Genomic DNA, 19,643 nt, shown 5'->3' with positions numbered 1-19,643 from the left:
TATTTTCTTTGCAACAAATGTTTTTATTTTGACCATTTGTTTTCTTTTGTTGATACTAGATGGCAGTATTTTAAGCGTGAAAATAAGTAAGCGATTGTTTAATTTAGTTTAGATTTTCCTATTTCTTTTCCCATAACAGGCACATTTTTTCTTAAATAAAATATTATCATAAGAACTATAATATATTATGATCTGATGATGATGTAGGCATTTAATTTACAAAACATTCGTAAGTTATAAACTGCCCTTCAATACATAGGTACCTACTTGCTTACCTTATAGTTTTTTTTTTTAATATACCTACCTAGTTCTTTCTTAAAATATTTATACAAGAAAATAGGGCCGAATGCCAGTAGAATAAGTTCTGCGTATCACACAAAATGATACTATCAAATAACATAGTATCAATTTATTTAGATTCACAGTGGTCTGCGAATAACAATATGAACGTCTATGGAATACTGAATAAAGCCTTCATGCCAATGACCTTACCGATCTTTTACATAACATCCAGCAATCATGTATAAAAATATCTATGGAGGTATGTATAGGCATATATTTAAATCTTCTACTAAGTGTACATACAATAATTCATAGGCTTGTTTATTTATATTTTGACCTGCCCTAACTGTCTACAATTGAACCTTTTTGTAAAATCATGAATGCTATTAAAAAATACCTTTCAAATCGTGAAATTACGTGGCCATTTCATAAAAAAGTCATAATTTTGAGACAGTAAGTAGGTAATATTAATCAGTTTTCAGGCCTACCTGGTGACCTACGCTGAAAAATATAATTAGTAGGTATTAAGTACCTACCTACTTCTGCAATAATTTTGAATATTTACCATTAAGCAATAGATAAGTATCCATGCTATATAAGGGGTCAAGATTCTCATATTTTCAGACTTTACATAATATAAACACAATGATAAATGGCTATAATTTCGAAAACTAAAAATAGTGAAAATATGCACAGGCTTAAAATCTGTAATTTAAAAAGTTATTTTTAATGTGATTGCAAAATGGATGGGTCGTCTTCCAATCTAACAGAATCCAGCTGTGTACCTGTGTTTTACAAGGAGACTGCCTATCTGACCTCAACCCTGTTACCAGAGCAACCCAATACCCGTTGGTAAGACTGGTTGTCAAACTTACTGGCTTCTAACTTCCCGTACAAATGACAGCCAGGACTTATAGTTTATAGGTAGTGCTTTCCGACATAAAGACAATACCACCAGTCACACAGACAGTCACCTAGATATTTTGTCGCTAATTGTTATTTTATATGTATTAGTTTATAATTATTGTAATTTAATTATGTATGTATTGTATTTTCTATGGGCCCTAGTTGCCTGATATAAACAAATAAAAAAATAATAAAAAAAAATAAAAGAAAGGGCTATCGGATATTTAAAATTAAAGTTCTTTTCAAGCAATTCTGACGATACTATAATGATTTTATAAATCCAGTCACGGCCCAGAAAAATACATAAGTATATAGGTACATCAGGTACATGTGACCCCGTTTTAAAATTGAAATACATTGTGCCATTTTGAGAATCGACGCTATTTATGTGATTTTTAAAAAGAATTATGTGTTAAATCTGCATAATTATCCTGCATTGTAACGTCGCAGTCTGTTGTGGTTTCAAATCGTGCTCTGAAGTAGGTATAGACTCTGAACCATTTTTGATGACGTTACGTTTGCAGTGTAGAGATAGAAACCCAATGAAGAGCTTAAGATAGCTTAGGGGGTGGAAGTAGTTATCAAAATCGTAATTTAGAAAATTAAGGCACTTAAGTTTAAACTAAACTTAAGGGTCTTGTCAGCACGGGTCGAATGATCATAAGGTTAAGCAACGCTTGGTGCGGTCGTTCCATTGTTGGGGAGCAGTTATCTTGTCATGACGAGTTCTTCCGTGTTTCGGAAGGCATGATACATTGGTAGATCCCGGCTGTCATTTGAACATCATTGGCAGTCACTACAGGTTGTCAGAAGCCAGAAAGCCTGGCGACCAGTCTAACCAAGGGGTATTTTGTTGCCCGGGTAACTGGGTTGAGAAGGTCAGATAGGCAGTCGCTCCTTGTGGTACACTGGTACTCGGCTGCATCCAGTTAGACTGGAAGCCGACCCCAACATAGTTGGGAAAAGGCTCGGCAGATGAATAAGTACAGTATATTACTTGAAATAACGGTACTATTGGTAGGTATCTTGTACGTAAATTGTCGAAGTCTCAACGTGCTGGCATTTTTATTACATTGATGACGTAGAATCTATACTAATATTGTAAGACTGAAGAGTTCGAGTATAGAGGAAGGCTATATATAGGCTACTTACAGCAGCTATAGGCTACTTATTACCCATGTACAGGAAGGAGTTCCCTCAGGAAACTGTGGGTGGAAGCTAGTAATTACATAATTTTGTTTCTTAAGGCTTTTCTGCACGTTATTTGGGTCAAACCAACATCTTATTACCCCAATTACCAACCCAATCTTACAAATATTATGCGGCGAAGACGGCGTCAAAATCGGTTCAGCCAAACGCGAAACAATCGCACACAGACATACAGATAAAAATGAGAAATTCTTCTTTTAACCGACATAAAAAGTAGGTATCTAGTGGATGCAGTTACGTCTATTTCACTCAACTTCTAACCTAGATTTTTTTTTTGTTTTCAGAGGTTTTTAAAATCGTCTGTAATTTTTTTTTAAAGACAATCTTGATTCCAATCAAAGTTTTCAGTCGGTCTGATACCGGCTAAATACCTGATCTTTATAACGTGCGTACTACCATTCATCTTCATACTGATTTATGAGCCCAAACAAACTATCGGCCGACTAAAAGTTCGCAGTTTTCATGAGAGCTTTAACTCTCTTGTAAAATGTTTCTTTTACAGTTCAAAATAACGGTTTTTCAAGCGTCATTGTCATGCAACTTAATGCAGATAAATTGGGCTATTACTATAATTGCATTATTAGTATTTATTATATTCTAAACACGGCAAAATGTAGAGTTATTGTATATCTGTGTGTATTCATATTCGCACGAGGTCACTGATCTTCTGGCTAGACTGGACGAAAATGAGTGGCGTTTGTTTTATATTTTTTGTTTTTCAGTATTTTTTTTTGGGAGTAAAATATATATTTTAAGATGTGTCTAGTCTAGTAGTCTAGTGGTTAGGCACTGGCTTTTGTTAAAGGGTGTGGGTTCGAAACTTAGTAAATAAATAAGTAGATACTAGGTACTAATTTCACCAAAACATTTTATTAATGTATTTTGAACTAATCACATCGGTATTTTTTTTCTATTCTGTTTTCATTTATACCGGCAATAGTAGGGTACAATTTATTCTGTTAAAATTTCAGCTATCACGGTTCAAGCAAGAGATACAGCCTCGTTACAGACGGACAGATGATTGCCAGCGTAGTCTTATTAATAGGGTCGCATTTTCACTCTTTAAACAGGGACTCCTAAAATTATTTGACAAAAATACATTCACATATTAATATGGATGTTACTTTATTATAATTGAAGTATAAGATAGTTTTCAAAACCAAAAATAAATTAACAAAAGGCGACTCTACTAATCCGCCTAGATTACACAGTCAAGATGACTCACTTTAGGGGTCTAAACGCTAAGATCTAGACTCCAGATCTTTTCACAAACGTGCCTAACTTTTAGAAAAAACGGTAAAATAACAGTTCAAGTGCATCTTAAGTCGTTTTATCAAGATTTCTTTGTACATCTCGTGTTTTTTTAAATGCCATTTGTCTAGATTTTTTAGTGTATTTAAAACTAGAAAGACGTGATTCAAATAATATTTTTTAACCATCCTTTGTACATAATTTTTGGGGGTCATGAAGTGTGCATAAAGTCGGTATGGTAAGAAAGAATGTTATCTACTTGTGAAGAGAAGAAGAAGATAGAAGAGTACGGGAGTAGAAAGCATGTTGCACCGACCACTAATAAAACTGGGATGTAGGGAGGATGATGATGACTAGTGAATAGAACTTTTAAAATCTTTGTTTCAAATATTGCAAATGCACTCACCTCAAGAACTGAACCTATTTGAATAATTCTTTCACTGTCAGGAAGCTACACTATCTGCGCTGAACATAGGCTATGTTTTATCCGGGTGCGGGAAGAAGTTTCCCCAGGATTTTTAGGCAAAAACCAAATTACAGAATACGGTCAAAACCGCAAGAAACATGTACTAAATCACGTAGTCACAACGCCTTACTCCTTCATATCAGATTAAAAATCTCAATCGTCCTAAAAAAAATCCTGAATCACTTCAAAAAAGATTACTCAAAGAAATTATTCTTAACACGAATAAAAGGCAAAAACCTACAGACCCCATTACAGCTGGAACAATAAAAAAAATCCCGTAAATTTTACTAAAATATCTCATTTAGTCATTCTGAACGCGTCGCCGCGCGAATTTTCGACGCGACTGTGTAGGTATATAACAGTTTTTCTAACTGTTCAAGTTATTTATCACCCTTGGCTATCTGGATTAAGGTTTTTTTTTTCTTTATATGTACCTACTTAGAATTTTAAAAAGGATATTTTTTTCTATCATATGCCTAGACTTTGCTAACCACTAATCTGTCTAACCAAGGGGTATTGGGTTGCCCGGGTAACTGGGTTGAGGAGGTCAGGTAGGGCAGTCGCTCCTTGTATAGCACTGGTACTCAGCTGCATCCAGTTAGACTGGAAGCCGACCACAACATAGTTGGGAAAAAGGCTGGAGGATGATGATGCCTAGACTTTGCTCAACTATGTTGGGGTCGGCTTCCAGTCTAATTGGATGCAGCCGAGTACCAGTGTGCCACAAGGAGCGATAACCTATAAGTATGTCCTCCAATTCAAATTCATTTATTTTTTTACATAAAATATGCCTATGAAAACTTACGAAACATCAGGGTTCCACGAAGTTTGTATCATAAAGAAGAACTGGCAAGAAACTCATTGACACCCATGGACACTCATTTCAAACTCTCAACCCTTTAACAGATGCCTAATTAAGAGGACGAATTGGAATTTTTGGCGCCAAGGATGTCAATTTTTCTCAGTAAATACAAAACGGATCAAAATACAACTTGGTTACCTGAAAGTTCATGATATAAGCCTTATTTTGTTAGTTGTAGAAACATGATTAGGTAACTTTTATAACAGAGAAAAATATATCAAACATACCTCTTTTTAAAAAGAGATTCACATATTATGGGCAAACGGGACCGATTTAAGCCTCTTAACTTTTTTAGTAGTTGAGTATATACATACTCTTTAAAATGGTAGTAGGAATTTTTATTAAATTATCATTTCTAAATATTAAAATTACAAAACCATTTTGTCGCTTACGACTTTTAGTTATAAGCTAGCGCGCGTATTGTTATCCTCGCCCCGCTCAGACGCTCCGACCCCTTTTGGCGCCTTAGATGCGCGTGCCGGTTATGGAATTATTGTTGACCACTTCCTCGCCTTAAGAAAATATTTTAGTATGTCATAGCATCTATGTATATGTATAGTTTAAGCCGACCCCAAAATAGTTGGGAAAAGGCTTGGGAGATAATGTAGCACCTATATAATGAGTAGCTTAAACGTCACGGCAATCAACGCTCGATCCATGGAAGGGGATCTTGTCATGACGAGTTCCTCCGTGTTTCGGAAGACACGTTAAATTGGCAGGTCCCAACTGTCATTTGAACATCTGTGGCAGTCGTTACGGGTAGTCAGAAGCCAGAAAGACTGACAACCAGTATTACCGAGGAGTATCGGGTTGCCCAAGTAACTGGGTTGAGGAGGTCCGATAGGCAGTCGCACCTTGTGGCACACTGGTACTCAGCTGCATCCAGTTAGACTGGAAGCCGACCCCAACATTGTTGCGAAAACCTAGACAGATGACGATACCCAGAATCCAGAAAATTTCACAACCGAGGGGATGTTAGTTGGGAAGGAGTAGATAGGAAATGGCTAGCCAAATAGTTAAAAGACCTTGATGAGCTAATAAAACAAACGTGCAGGATTCTATAGAATGTGGTATCAATGGGTAATGTACTGGTGTTTTTGTTAAGGCATTTAGTTTTCACGTCACATCGCTATGAGACTGCCCAAGCCAAGATCAATGTATGGTTAGCAGAAAAACGTGTTATTTTATTTTTTGTAAAGTGGTTACAATTTTTTTAAAGGTAGGATGGTAATTTGCTATGTACCCAGTTGAGAATTTGTGAAGAGTACGAAATGTATATTATAAAGTAATAAGATAAATATTGTAATGTATATTTTAATAATAATAAAGTCTTTGTATGTTTGAACAAGCTAATCTCAGAACCCATTCCCATATTAAGTCAAAGAATATTGTGAGTTCAAAAAAGTAAACTTTTCGGCAATAACTGTACGAAAACTAATAATGGGCAATAATATACTTAAAATAAATACGTACATCATCATCATTTTCATCCTCCTGTCTTTATCCCAATTTTATTTTGGGTAGTTGCAGCATGTTTTTTTCTTTTAAAATGAATACCTACATTTTTCTATAAAATACCGTGCCTATAAATCCATACAACTTCTAAGACACAATCGAAAAAAAACCCCACAGAAAAAAAAAACAAACATTTTTCTGCTGACCCTACAAATATCATTGCGAATTCCTCAACTGAAGTACAGCCCGGACATTTATAAAAGACGTCCACATCACCCGCAGTGCCCATAGAGACATACGCGCCAACCCGGGTGTCACCACTAGTATTCAGTGCTCCATACATTACATACAGTGCCAAGTGTTTGTGAAAAAACAAAAAAAATATATTAAAAAATCGGTGAGTCATTTTTTTTGCTTGCAAGTGTAGTCTGACACCAGTCTAACCAAGGGGTTGTTTGGGTAACTGGGTTGAGAAGGTCAGATGGGCAGTCGCTCCTTGTAAAGCACTGGTACTCAGCTGCATCCGGTTAGACTGGAAGCCGACCCTAATATAGTTGGGAAAAAGGCTCGGATGTGAAGTGTCTTTGTGTAACTAGCCGTTTTCATGTGGTAACTACTGCCCGTACTGGGATAAAATATAGTCTATAGAACTCAGGAATATTGTAGCTATCTATCAGTGAAAGAATTTTGGAAATCCGACCAGCAGTTCCAAAGATTACTTCCTACATACAAACTTACTTTACCTCTTTAGAATATTAGTAAGTATTATATTTGGCTAGCGATTTAATTAAAAAGTCAAGGTCAAAAACGTTTATTGAAGGGAGCTTTTAACACGTCAAAATTACAAAAGGACAGCGCCCCCAAAACGCCCCTCTTTCACCACTTCCTAGTGTTATGGCTGGAAAGAAGAAGCGGTGAAGAACAAACTTCCCAGCAACACAGCTGTCTATTACAATTTTATTATAATTATTTACTAAAAATTATTGGGCCTTACAGTGAATTTCACAAGAGATTGCATATCTAATTAAGTATTTTTTGGTGGTATATCATCAAATGTCTTTTGCTGTGGGTGCAGCGCTCGGGAGTGTCAGACTCTTACTGACTAAACCCCACCATGTTCCTTCTTAAGCCCTTTATGTACTAGCGCCGCGGTAACTCGCGCGAACAAACCCGCAGCCCCGGCAGGCAGCTAACTAAGTCTCAGGTTCGATGCCTGGGGAGTTTCGTGATTTCTTCTGCCTAGCAAAAACACATAGGAAATTGTGAAGGGTATTTAGTTTTATAAATTAATTTTGTGTTCGAAAAGTAATGATTTATCAGTCTAGGTAATTTTAGAATTTTTGAGTACACTAATATTATTTACTCTGTGGGCCTACTTGTCAGAAACTTGTATAACACAAAAAAAGGCTATCATAAATGGGCTGACAAATTGAAATCTTTTTAAAACCTCACCATAATTTCTTGAGATTAGAGCATTCATATCAACTCTTTAGCTTTATACATTTTATAAAAGCTAGAAACTGAAAAATAGTTTACTTAGGGGTATTGGGTTGCCCTGGTAACTGGGTTGAGGAGGTCAGATAGGCAGTCGCTTCTTGTAAAGCACTGGTACTCAGCTGAATTCGGTTAGACTGGAAGCTGACCCCAACATAGTTGGGAAAAGGCTCGGAAGATGATGATGACAGTTTTCAGTAGAAAAATTCTTTCCTTGTATGAGAAGAGATAGCAGCCCATGGGAAAATGAAATACCTGGATACAATAGTTTTTTTTTAATTCTTATTATATACATAGGTATGTATATAAAACAGATCCAACCAGTTTATAGTAGAAAAGTTTGCTACGGTATGTTTATACGGAATTCCTTTGTTTTCCCATAATATACTTGTTAAAGGATAATATTATGGAATGAAAATGATTATAAAGGAATACTTCAGAAATAATGGCTATTAACCTGGTAGTGTAGTTTCGTGATCAGTCCTATCATACTGTGATTGTGGTGTTCCATTAAAGTGCTAATTTAATTAAGTGAATATCTAAATTACTTAATTACGTTAAATTAAAAGTGCCGTAATGTAGTTTTAATTATATGCATGAATAAATAAAGAAAATTAGCGACTGGAAAAAAGAAAAAGTATTTATTCAGAAAAAACAGGCAGTTCAATACTTATACAGGGTGTGTCGTTCACAATCACATTAAATCATATCGCATATACTTTATGATATTCTATGGCTTATTGTAAAAAAAATAGCCTAATACATTCAGTGGTTTAACCACAGGAGTCATTCTTCGTTTTATAGTTTACAACATCATGTGTAGAGATAAAGTTAGGAGTATCGAATGTTTTGACCAGTTGACATCTGTCTGATTTCAAGGGAGAATTTCAGTTGTTTGTAATGACTTTTATATGGTGTTTTAATTTTAGCACATTTTTATTCTATTTACTTTGTTTGAAAAATTCGTTTTTTTATTTTTATGTGTTCTTCTTTTTCTTTGTGTTAATAGACATATATTAACCAGTATATTAACGCATTTCATTTAATGTGATTGTGGATGACACACCCGATATAGATATAAATCTGCCAAACTACGTAATAATTCTCTCTATGTAATAAGGTAACATGTGTTTGTGGAAATTTGATAATTTTTAGACATTGTTTAGATTTCCAACTATGAAATATTTTTTTTTTATCAGAACAGTAGTTCTTGAGATTAGCCCGTTCAGGCAAACAAACAAACTTTTCAGCTTTATAATATGTATTAGTATAGATAAGCAGTTTTTTAAATTATATCTTCAGCACTTATTTAAAATTAAACAAATTGTTATAAAATTACATACAAAATGAAACCAAGTTTATTTGTCTTTCTAAATCACTCCTTACCTTTTTACCAGGGAATCCAAGATGGCGTCTCTTCGAGTCAGAAATTTTGTCATATTGCTTATGATGATGCACGTCAATGCTCAACTCGTGAGGAAGGTGGAAAAGGATGAGGTTGTCATCACAGCATTAAGGGTACGTTGATTTTTTGAATACCTTTTTTATGGGAAATCATCAAATGAGCCCTCCTGCTGTGGGTGCAGCGTGAGGGAGTGTCAGACTCTAACTGACTAAAACCCATCATGTTCCTTCTTAAGCCCTTTATGTACCAGCGCCGCGGTAAATCGCGCGAACAATCCCGCAGCCCCGGCAGAATTTTTGAATACCTTTGACTAGCTTTGGTTAGCAGTTTTACCTGCGTGTCTTGGGAAATTTTATTTTTGTTGCCCTCGATAGTTGGACTACCTCAAAGTCAAAGTATTTGTTTTTATTTCAAATAGGCCTATGAAAGTTCTCTCGAAACGTCAAACTAGTTGCAAGGTTCCAAAGAGAGTTGGTTTTATAGAAAAGTACCGGCAAGAAACTCCATGGATATTCTTAAAAAAAATACAAGTCTTCAAGCTATTCCTGAGAAAATTAAACAATGCAAATTATGTATTAATTAAATATACAAAATAATTTTAATGCAACTGTACACTGAAATTGGTTTTCAAATTGGACCAGTAGTTTCTGACTATTAGTTGGCTCACAAGAGCGATGTGTAATGTAAGAATTATATTATTTCAGGAAGCGACAAATCAAACAAAAGCAGACACTTTGAATTTACCGGCAAACGCATCTTCTATCCGGGAAAATATCACGGACACTTTCAGGTGAGCATTTTACTTTTTATCTCCAAATGGACTGATTTCATTATCATCCTTCGGTCCTTTTCCCCCTGACTTACCTGTCTTATAACTTCTCCGATCATCTTTCGTCACTGATTATTTATTTTATTCTAAAACTATCAGTAACATAACAGTATTTCCCCACTATTTAATGGATGTTATCTATACATATAAACCTTTCTCTTCAATCACTCTATCCAATTAAAAAAACCTCATCAAAATCTACAAATAAAGTTTTTTTCTTTTGTCATATCTCGGCCGTTTACCGACAGACTTGAAAAATTCTTTCTTTTAAACATTATACTGAAATTAACCCCTTTTTTCTCCAACAGTTGTGAAAACCGCACATACGGCTATTACGCAGACGTGGACAATGATTGTCAAGTGTTCCACGTGTGCCTCCCCTCGCAGACTCCCTCCGGACGCAACGTGACTTACCGCTGGAGTTTCATCTGTCCCAGCGAGACTGTGTTTAATCAGGTGAGGAATAGTGGCGTTTTGTATATACAATTAAGGCTGATTATACAGTTACATTGGTAGCGTACTGACGGCCTAAAATATATGGATTCTACGCTGCGTTTTTGGACGAGCAAAGCCATCAGCGCAGACAATGTTTAGATATAAACTGCTCGAGTAGCTGCCAGCACTGATAGTTTGGGTGACTGTAAAACTGAATATGGAAATAGTTACCTACAAATGTTTCAGGCTCAGTTAATTCTGTATGAAAAGTTAATCAATGATATCTATGATCTTTCTTAAGCAAATTCTTGTAGAGTGGTAGACAAATATAATACAAGGATTCAGATTTGGTATGCACTGTAAAGGAGCTAGGCTTTGTTGTTTTGAGAGACAGATGATTTTTATACAAAGAGAGTCATACATACCATGGCTTATAGTATATGAACACTGCTAAGCGCTCCTAAGCTTATAGATATAAAGACAATGTTCATTACATTAATAACCATACACAAACAATTTGAAACAATTATGCTCATACACTTTCGTGAAAAAGTCCTTTTGAAGTTGGCTCAGTTCTTTAGACTAGTCTACATAGGTACTAAGTAGTAAAATAAAAAGGTTTCTGATCATTAAAAATAAACCCTTGATCATAGCCACAATATAAACCACACAATTATTTTCAAATCTACAGGAAGCCCTCACTTGCACGCGACCGGCAGATTCCATCGACTGCAAAGACTCTCCCGACTTCTACCACCTCAACATGGAAATAGGCAAGGAAACCAACAAGACAGAGGAAGTAGCAAACAAGAGAAAACTCCAAAAAAGAAAACAAGAGAAGAGAAAAGAGAACTTGGTAATGGATAATATGATTATGGGTAATTTAGGTAAAGATATGAACGAGGAAGTAAAAGACCATTTAAAAGGTGTTGGGTTTGGAAAAGGTGATGAAGGCAGTCCAGTATTGATAGAAGCAGTTATAGAGACAATGGATCCTGATGTGGAAGATGCAGAGTTAGAACAGAGAAGAGAGGAAGAAATGGATAGACTGATTATGGAAAGAAATATGAGAAATGCAAGAAATATGAAGAGAGGTTCGTTAAGGTTTAATGGTGATGTCTGATTTTAGATTTTCTTTTGTCATTGATTAGTGTCATTGATCGGCAATCAATGACAAAATGATTGTATTCTTCGGTGTATTTTTTTGGACTTTGTTTTGTAATTCAGAAAGATTAATGGGCATACAAACTTAAAATTACTTTCGGCTAACTTCTGCTAGCGGTTTTTCGCGATTACGGTGGTAACATACCTTATCCTCTTCAAAAATCCGGCATAAAAATTGTCCTATGTTCTTTCTCAAGGTCAACTCTATCTCTGTACCAAATTTTATTAAAATCAGTTCAGTGGTTTACACGTGAAAGCGTAACAGACAGACAGACAGAGTTACTTTCGCATTTATAATATTAGTGAAAGTCAGTTAATCCTAAAATTGAAGTCCAATCAATAAAAATAAATCTACATCATGCCTTAGCCTAAGTTTTGAGTGGCCAAGTGTAACCTAAGTTATAATAAGTTAGTTCTAAGTTAATGTAAATAGAGAAATTGAAGATTAAATAAATGATACTGTTCATTTGTGACAAGGGCGTTTTATTATTTTGTTTTTAACTTCCCATATCATTAGTTATATGGCACAGACCTCTTCTCATGCCAAGGCCTGCCGGGGCTGCGGGATTGTTCGAAAGAGATACCGCGGCCCTGGTATATAAAAGGCCCACGACGGAACACGACGGCTTTTAGTCATTAAGAGTCTGACACTCCCTCACCGCTGCTAACCCACAGCGGGAGGGGTCATTTGATGATTTTTGACGTCGTTAAAAAAAAAGGCCTCTTGTCATACAGAGAAGGAATGACCGTTAATCACCACGATTGCTCAAGGTGCTCGATTGCTTTTTGGTGATTTCAGAATAATTTGATTTACATTGCCTACGGAGGAATGAGAGTCATGTTGTGAGAAAGGTGATGCGCATGAGCGTGGACGAGTATAGGGGCAGAGGACGACGGAAGAAACGATGGATCATCATCATCATCTCAGCCATAGGACGTCCACAGCTGAACATAGGCCTCCCCCTTAGATCTCCACAGATACCTGTTGGAAGCGACGTGCATCCAGCGTCTTCCGGCGACCTTTATAAGGTCGTCTGTCCACCTCGTTGGTGGATGGATTGTGTGAAAGTGTATATGATTAGAAAGAATATTACTTGTGAGATGACGGCAGATAGAAAAGTGTGCAAGGAGAAAACATGCTGCGTCGACTACAAATAAAATTAGGATGAGGGCAGGAGGATGATGATGATTGCAATAACATATCACAATTGTATGTACTTTTCTGCTATTACTCATTATTTACTTACACCTTCCAATAGCAATATTTGAGCTAGCACTTAAATAATGATAAACAATCTTGATATGGCTTTTTATTTAAATAATCCGTTTGAAATTAAGTTTGACACCAGTCTAACCGAGGGGTATTGTGTTGCCCGGGTAACTGGGTTGAGGGGATAAGATAGGGCAGTCGCTCCTTGTAAAAGCACTGGTACTCATCTACTTCCGATTAGACCGGAAGCCGACCCCAACATAGTTAGGAAAAGGGCTCGGAGGATGATGATGTATTTGTGTAAATAGTCTTATCAAGATTGATTACCTATAGTTACGTGTCTACTCAAACGAAATACAGAAGAATTGACTGGTGACTTACACAGATAACCACCCGTTTCATAAACTACTCATAAGAATATAGCTCATTGGAAAAATCTAATTAATCCTTATCTCTCAATTACAATTTCTACGGTCGATTTCAATCAAATAACTGACTTTCTAATCTAAGAAATTAGTATCCACTAGATCTAACCGCCATTTAAAACATAAAAAAAAATGTTATGAACTAAGATGTTGGTGATATTACTAATTTTATTCACAAATGTTCTCGCTGACAGTGACGAAGATAAGTACGTGGACCTTTTACCAGATGATGAAAAGAGGGAGTTTCTAGAAAGAGTAGCGAGGAGGATACTTAAAGATGTGCAAAGTCAAGAGGATAAACAAAACGCTAAAAGTGGAGAACAGCAAGATGAAGATTTGGAGAAACACAATGAATACATCAAAAATATTCTTAAAGAAGAAACCGATAAAATCAGAAGAAGTAAAGCTGAAGATTTACAAGATAAATCCAATGAGAAAGAGCTAGGTGTAAAACCTTTGGGATCTGAAAAAATGGCAACTCTTGAAGAGCCTGATCAAGATGCAGTGGATCTGACGTTACGCAACGATAGAAGAGATATCGGTTTAGAAGACGAACAGTCTATTCATGTAGAAATTATAAATGATGAAGCTCCTATAATAAAGAGATCTATACCAAATGATCCTATTAATAAGAACGATGAGAATACGGCTGAAATTTTGGAAAGAGTACAACCGGGAAACAATTTAAATAGTCCTAAAGTACCAGAAAGACGAAGTAATTCTGCTGATTCTGACGGAGAAGCTATGTCAGTCAAAGGTTTGGACGATCCTTTTGCACGTAGGTCTAACGATGAACCAAACCCACCAGAAACCACAACGAGTACTGTTGAAACCACTTCTTTATTCCACGTGGAATCAATAGGTAATAATTCTGAATCACTCAATGTCACAAGTGATAATGTAGAGGCTACAACTGTTGTTAGTAACGTGACAGAAAATGAAAAAACAGAAAGTATAACAACAACAGCAGAAAGTACCACAACAACAGAAACTACAACTACAACAGCAGAAACTACAAGTACAACAGCAGAAACTTCAACTACAACAGCAGAAAGTACCACAACAGCAGAAAGTACCACAACAACAGCAGAAAATGCCACAACAACAGCAGAAATTACAACTACAACAGCAGAAAGTACCACAACAGCAGAAAGTACCATAACAGCACAAAGTACCACAACAACAGCAGAAAGTACCACAACAACAACACAAAGTACCACAACAACACAAAGTACCACAATGACAGCAAAAAGTACCACAAAAGCACCAGTAACGAGCACTACAACAGTAACAACAAGTGAAGCATCAACAACCAGCGCTGAAATTGAATCTACAGAAGATGAAATAGTTACAACAGCAGAATTAAATACAGAAAGTACATTAACATCAACTATGACAGACGAGGAAACTACAGCGGCAATCAAAAACACTGTTAAACCTAAAAAAGCTAAAAAAACTAAATCAAAAACTACGACAACTACAGAATCTACAGAAACTTCAGAATCTACGGAAACTACAGAAACTTCAGAATCAACAGAAACTACAAAAACTACAGAAAGTACTACAGTTACTGATAGTGCTGAAGCCACAACACATAGTATATTCATACCCCTAAACGATGGTATTGTTGTAGAAGAATTTACATCAGCACCTAGAAGAAAACCAATACTAATAAAGAATCTTTATAAAAAGAAGACAATACATATTAAAGATCTTTCCAAAGATACTAAAAAGAAAACTGCTAAACCATTCAGGTTTGCAAAAGCCAAAACTGCTAAACCGAAATTCATATATCATAAAGCGGCAAAATATATAGTTGGACCCAAAGGACAGAAGATAAAAGAAGAATTAGAAAAAGAGGCATCTAATAAAAATTTCATTGAACTACAGAAAGCGTATTACGACAATAACTACAAAGTTAAAAAAGGGAAGGAGTATCAAGTTTATGAAATACGTAAGTTCATTTATTCTAATATAATAGCATCCACGGCCGGTTTCGGCGACGGCGGCTGTTCTCATATAAGGAGATCAGCCAGCTACGCAGGACATATTATAGTGCACGAGCATTTGCGCAGACACAAGTGCACTCTCTATTCCTTCACTCTCATAACCCGATGGGACGGCAATCCGACACTACCGGAAAGAGATCAGGCACAGGACTGACATTTACGTGCTCGCCGATGCACGGGTGTATCAATCCACTAATATCATGTAGATTATAAATGTGTAAATGTAATCAGGTGAGACTGGAAGCCGACCCCAAAATAGATGGGAAAAAGGCTCTGGAGATGATCATGATAAATGTGTAAATAACTTCGCTTTCCTTCTACCAAAACTGAAGAACCGATTTTAATAAAAATCGGCACATACGTAGTAGATAGTCAAAATTGGTATATAGAGACTGCTGTGCATGAGGTATTGGGTTCGGTTCCCGAGTCGGTCTGAAATATCTTTGTGGCTTTTAAAAACTTTCATAAAGCAGCCTGTGATCTAAAAGGGGTGACTGATACACCCATGCATCGCAAAGCACGTTTATGTCACCTGCTCCTGATCTCTTTCCGGTCGTGTCTAGAGAGAATAGAGTGCACCAGTATATGCGCAAATGCTTGTGCCTATATGTCCTGCGCAGTTGGCTGGTCTTATTACATGAGAGCAGCCACCGTAGCCGAAATCGGCCTTGGACGCCATTATACATCATTCTAATATTTTCGCAGCGGCTGGCAAATCACCCTTCGTCCATGAAGAAGACACAGCCTCAGAACAACCTTACTATGTACCAGTATACACTTATTCTGCTTCTAACGCTTACTTCAATCCTCAAAACCGTCGAGGACCAAACGAGAATGATGCAAGTCCAGAAATCGCAAGCCCATTCGGTCTACTAGACAGTGATACCATACCACAACAGAATTTTGTATCAAATCCAGTAGATATGCAATACACAGACACAGCATTTGATGATCTAAGAAAGAAATTTGGTAGTCAACAGAAAATTTCTACTAGCATACACAAACAACCACAGTTAAATAGAGTACAAACAATAAAAAAGCGTATTAAAGTAAATGAAGATGATTATTTAGATTCAGATTATTATTACGGAAGAGTCAGAATAGACGAACAGAAAACAAATAAAGGAGAAATCCCAAATTCCAATGAAAAGGTTCATCCAGTTCACAGCCTTTCAGAAGGGAATTTAAAAGACCACGTTAGAGCGGTCAGGAATATACTGTTTCATCAAAAATCTTTTGGACTTCTAGGCAAAGAGACGAAAGAATCAGATTCAACTCAACTAGGGAAAAAACATGTTTTACGTATTGACTACGAGGACGAATATCCAACACACGAAAAAACAAAAAGCAAAAACCAAGTTCCAGAACAGAACATAGCCATAGACTATTATTTTGGCAGAGAAAACAAGCAAAACGAACAGAACGTAGGTAATTTAAAAGATGTGAACGTTCCTAAAGAATTATTTATAATGGACGAAGATTTTAAAACAAACGTATTGAAATATATAGATGAAAAAGCGCAGAAGGAAAACGCAGAATTACAATTACAGCCTGCCACCCCACTCCCGCCGGCTGCCAAAATGATTGACATTACAGAATCAAAAATTTCCGAAATATTTGCTTCTTCAGAACTAGACAAGATAAGGACTGCTAATATGATGATAAACTCAGGAACAGAAGCTAACAAGCAAGGTTTGAGACAGGTAGCAGTGTCTCCAATTCCTTTAGTTCAAATAAATAATAACGAAAAGATAAAAGATGAGGCCAAAGTAGAAAATACTGATTTGAATCAGCAAAAAAATGATAACGTGGAGATGAAATTGATTAACAGAAGGAATGACGATGTGAGAGTCAGCGTGTATTTGAAGGTGTTAAAAGATATGATATCGATGGATAATAATGCGTTGACGCAATATGATTGGTTGGGAACGACTGTGGACGTGCAATCGGGGTTGCAGAAAATGTTTGAATTGACGTAAGTGAAATGGTTCTTGTATTGCCTAGGTATTTTTATTGCAATTTGCCCACGGCTTGGCCCGCGTAGAGTTCGATTATATCGCGTTTCCAAGAGAATTCTTCAAAAGTCCGGGATACAAACTATCCTACGTTCTTTATCAAAGTCAACTCTATCTCTTTACCAAATTTTATTAAAATCAGTTCAGTGGATTAGGGTTTCAGGGATAGTTATTGTTGTAATGAAACTGTAGGTCCCGGCTGTCATTTGAACATCTTTGGACGACATCAAAAATTACTCTGTGATAAAGCATCAAAACATACTTCCTCCTGCCCTGTTCACAATTTTATTTGGGATCGGCGCAATATGTCATCCTCTTCCACTTTCCCCTGTCACTCGTCATACTGACACTCACTCCCTTCCTATTCATGTCATCATTCAGGCAATCGATCCATCTTTTTTTAGGTCTTCCTCTTCATCCATCTACATTCATACTTAGCACACACTTTGTTGCATGCGTACCTATCATCCTTCCTCATTACATGCCCATACCATGACTTCTCATCTTTTCTGTAACTGGCGCTAGTTTCAGACTTCCCCTAATGTAATAATTCCTCACTTTATCCATTCTTGTAACACCATACATCCATCTCAGCAATCTCATTTATCTTTAAAACATAAATAAAGCTTCAAAAAAATCAGCTTGTAAAAATACAATAAAATTATACTACCTTATTTTCAGTTCTCTCGTAACAAACAACGAAAAAGTCCACCCAGCGGACTTAGAAATCCTAAAATACATGCTCTTCCTACACAAACTATCTACCGAAGTGCTCCAAGCGAACGATTTCGATGCTCAACTGCGTAAGAAACTTCTGCCAAAGAATAAGAATAAAAAGAAGAAGAAACGACTGTTAAAGCAGAAAGGCCTGATGAATAGAGTCTGGTTGTATTTAAGAAAAGAGGTGCCTGATGTCAATGAAGATGGAGCTCTGAAGAGTTTGAATAAGTTTCTGATGAATATCGAAGATGCTGTGTTTGATGTAAGTAGCCTGAATACCGGGGCTTCATCATCATCATCTCAGCCATAGGACATCCACTGGTGAACATAGGCCTCCCCCTTAGATCTCCACAGATACCTGTTGGAGGCAACCTGCATCCAGCGTCTTTTTTTTTTTTCATCATCATCATCAGCCTATCGAAGTCCACTGCTGGACATAGGCCTCTCCAAGTGCACGCCATTGAGATTTTTTTTTTAACGACGTCAAAAATCACCAAATGACCCCTCCTGCAGCGGTGAGGGAGTGTCAGACTCTTACTGACTAAACACCGTCGTGTTCCGTCGTAGGCCTTTTATGTACCAGCGCCGCGGTAACTCGCGCGAACAATCCCGCATCTGAATCCCGGGGCTTGATTTTGCTAATTTTACTTAATACGATCAATATTCAACTGAGATTCAATCACGACTCAATACCATGGAGGCATATGTGGCATTCCGCTATTTTTTGTTTTAAATAAACGTTCTTATCCTTTTCTGTGATTTAATAATGAATCATATTGTGAATGAATTACGATTGCAATACGTTTGCAGAGCAGACTAGCCTACAGGCCTTTGACAGACCAATGGAATGTCATTGGATAACGATTGGTCTTATATTAGTAGCAGAATGCCCGCTAAGATTAAAACTGCTATAGAGATTCAATGGACACATTAAATTAGCAGAATTGAGCCTCAGGTACTCGATCATATGGCCCATTGGTGCTCAGCTACATCCAGTTAGACTGGAAGCCGACCCCAACATAGTTGGGAAAAAGCTCGTCAGATATAACCAATTTAACTATTTTTTTCAGTTACACGACGCAATAAGAAACATAGCTAAAATAACGAAATACAAAAAACAGCATTGGTTTAAGAATTTAAAAGAATTGTACATAAGTACAGATGACAAGGAAATTCTAGAGATATTACTCCATATGACTGTTCTAAGATTTTTCACTTTGATCGAAGAGAGTACTAAGAATGGCTTGGAACGCGACTATATTGAGTATATGAAGAAAAATAAGAAAGATTCGAAGAAAACTTTGGAAGAAATGATGTTTATTATGCAAATATTGGCCGATTATAATAAATTTGTTAAATAGATTTGCGTTTTATTTTAGACCTGTATCACAGATTATATAATAGTTACTACGTAACCTGTATGCTGTGTACTAATTTAATAAAGTAGTTTAAACAACTTTTGAAGTCATTATGCCAGTAAGTCTGACACCAGTCTTGCCAAGGGGT

The 19,643-nt window shown here is 36.5% G+C and overlaps 2 protein-coding genes across 2 annotated transcripts; both read left to right on the top strand.

The window, feature by feature from the left end:
* Positions 1-6,710: 6,710 nt before the first annotated feature.
* Positions 6,711-12,234, top strand: LOC110383117 (uncharacterized). The gene is made up of 5 exons (XM_064042167.1): positions 6,711-6,828; positions 9,323-9,443; positions 10,035-10,120; positions 10,468-10,615; positions 11,286-12,234. Exons 2-5 carry the CDS (start codon positions 9,333-9,335, stop codon positions 11,715-11,717), a joined length of 777 nt encoding a protein of 258 aa, XP_063898237.1. The 5' UTR covers positions 6,711-6,828; positions 9,323-9,332; the 3' UTR covers positions 11,718-12,234.
* Positions 12,235-13,438: 1,204 nt separating this feature from the next.
* Positions 13,439-19,498, top strand: LOC110383121 (uncharacterized). Its single transcript, XM_049841378.2, has 4 exons — positions 13,439-15,347; positions 16,108-17,377; positions 18,099-18,399; positions 19,208-19,498. Exons 1-4 carry the CDS (start codon positions 13,541-13,543, stop codon positions 19,496-19,498), a joined length of 3,669 nt encoding a protein of 1,222 aa, XP_049697335.2. The 5' UTR covers positions 13,439-13,540.
* The last annotated feature ends 145 nt before the right edge of the window (positions 19,499-19,643 follow it).

The sequence above is a fragment of the Helicoverpa armigera genome, chromosome 27 (assembly GCF_030705265.1).
Source record: "Helicoverpa armigera isolate CAAS_96S chromosome 27, ASM3070526v1, whole genome shotgun sequence".
Classification (NCBI taxonomy): domain Eukaryota; kingdom Metazoa; phylum Arthropoda; class Insecta; order Lepidoptera; family Noctuidae; genus Helicoverpa; species Helicoverpa armigera.
Note: the sequence above shows the minus strand (reverse complement) of the source record. Positions and strands in the feature narration are given on the sequence as shown.

Excerpts from the sequence above, each read along its gene's own strand:
- LOC110383117 (XM_064042167.1), top strand. The coding sequence starts at position 9,333 with ATGGCGTCTCTTCGAGTCAGAAATTTTGTCATATTGCTTATGATGATG. Across the intron at positions 10,121-10,467 it reads AATATCACGGACACTTTCAG|TTGTGAAAACCGCACATACG; the intron begins GTGAGCATTTTA and ends TTTCTCCAACAG. Across the intron at positions 10,616-11,285 it reads GCGAGACTGTGTTTAATCAG|GAAGCCCTCACTTGCACGCG; the intron begins GTGAGGAATAGT and ends TCAAATCTACAG.
- LOC110383121 (XM_049841378.2), top strand. The coding sequence starts at position 13,541 with ATGTTGGTGATATTACTAATTTTATTCACAAATGTTCTCGCTGACAGT. Across the intron at positions 17,378-18,098 it reads CAGAAAATGTTTGAATTGAC|TTCTCTCGTAACAAACAACG; the intron begins GTAAGTGAAATG and ends CCTTATTTTCAG. Across the intron at positions 18,400-19,207 it reads TCGAAGATGCTGTGTTTGAT|TTACACGACGCAATAAGAAA; the intron begins GTAAGTAGCCTG and ends TATTTTTTTCAG.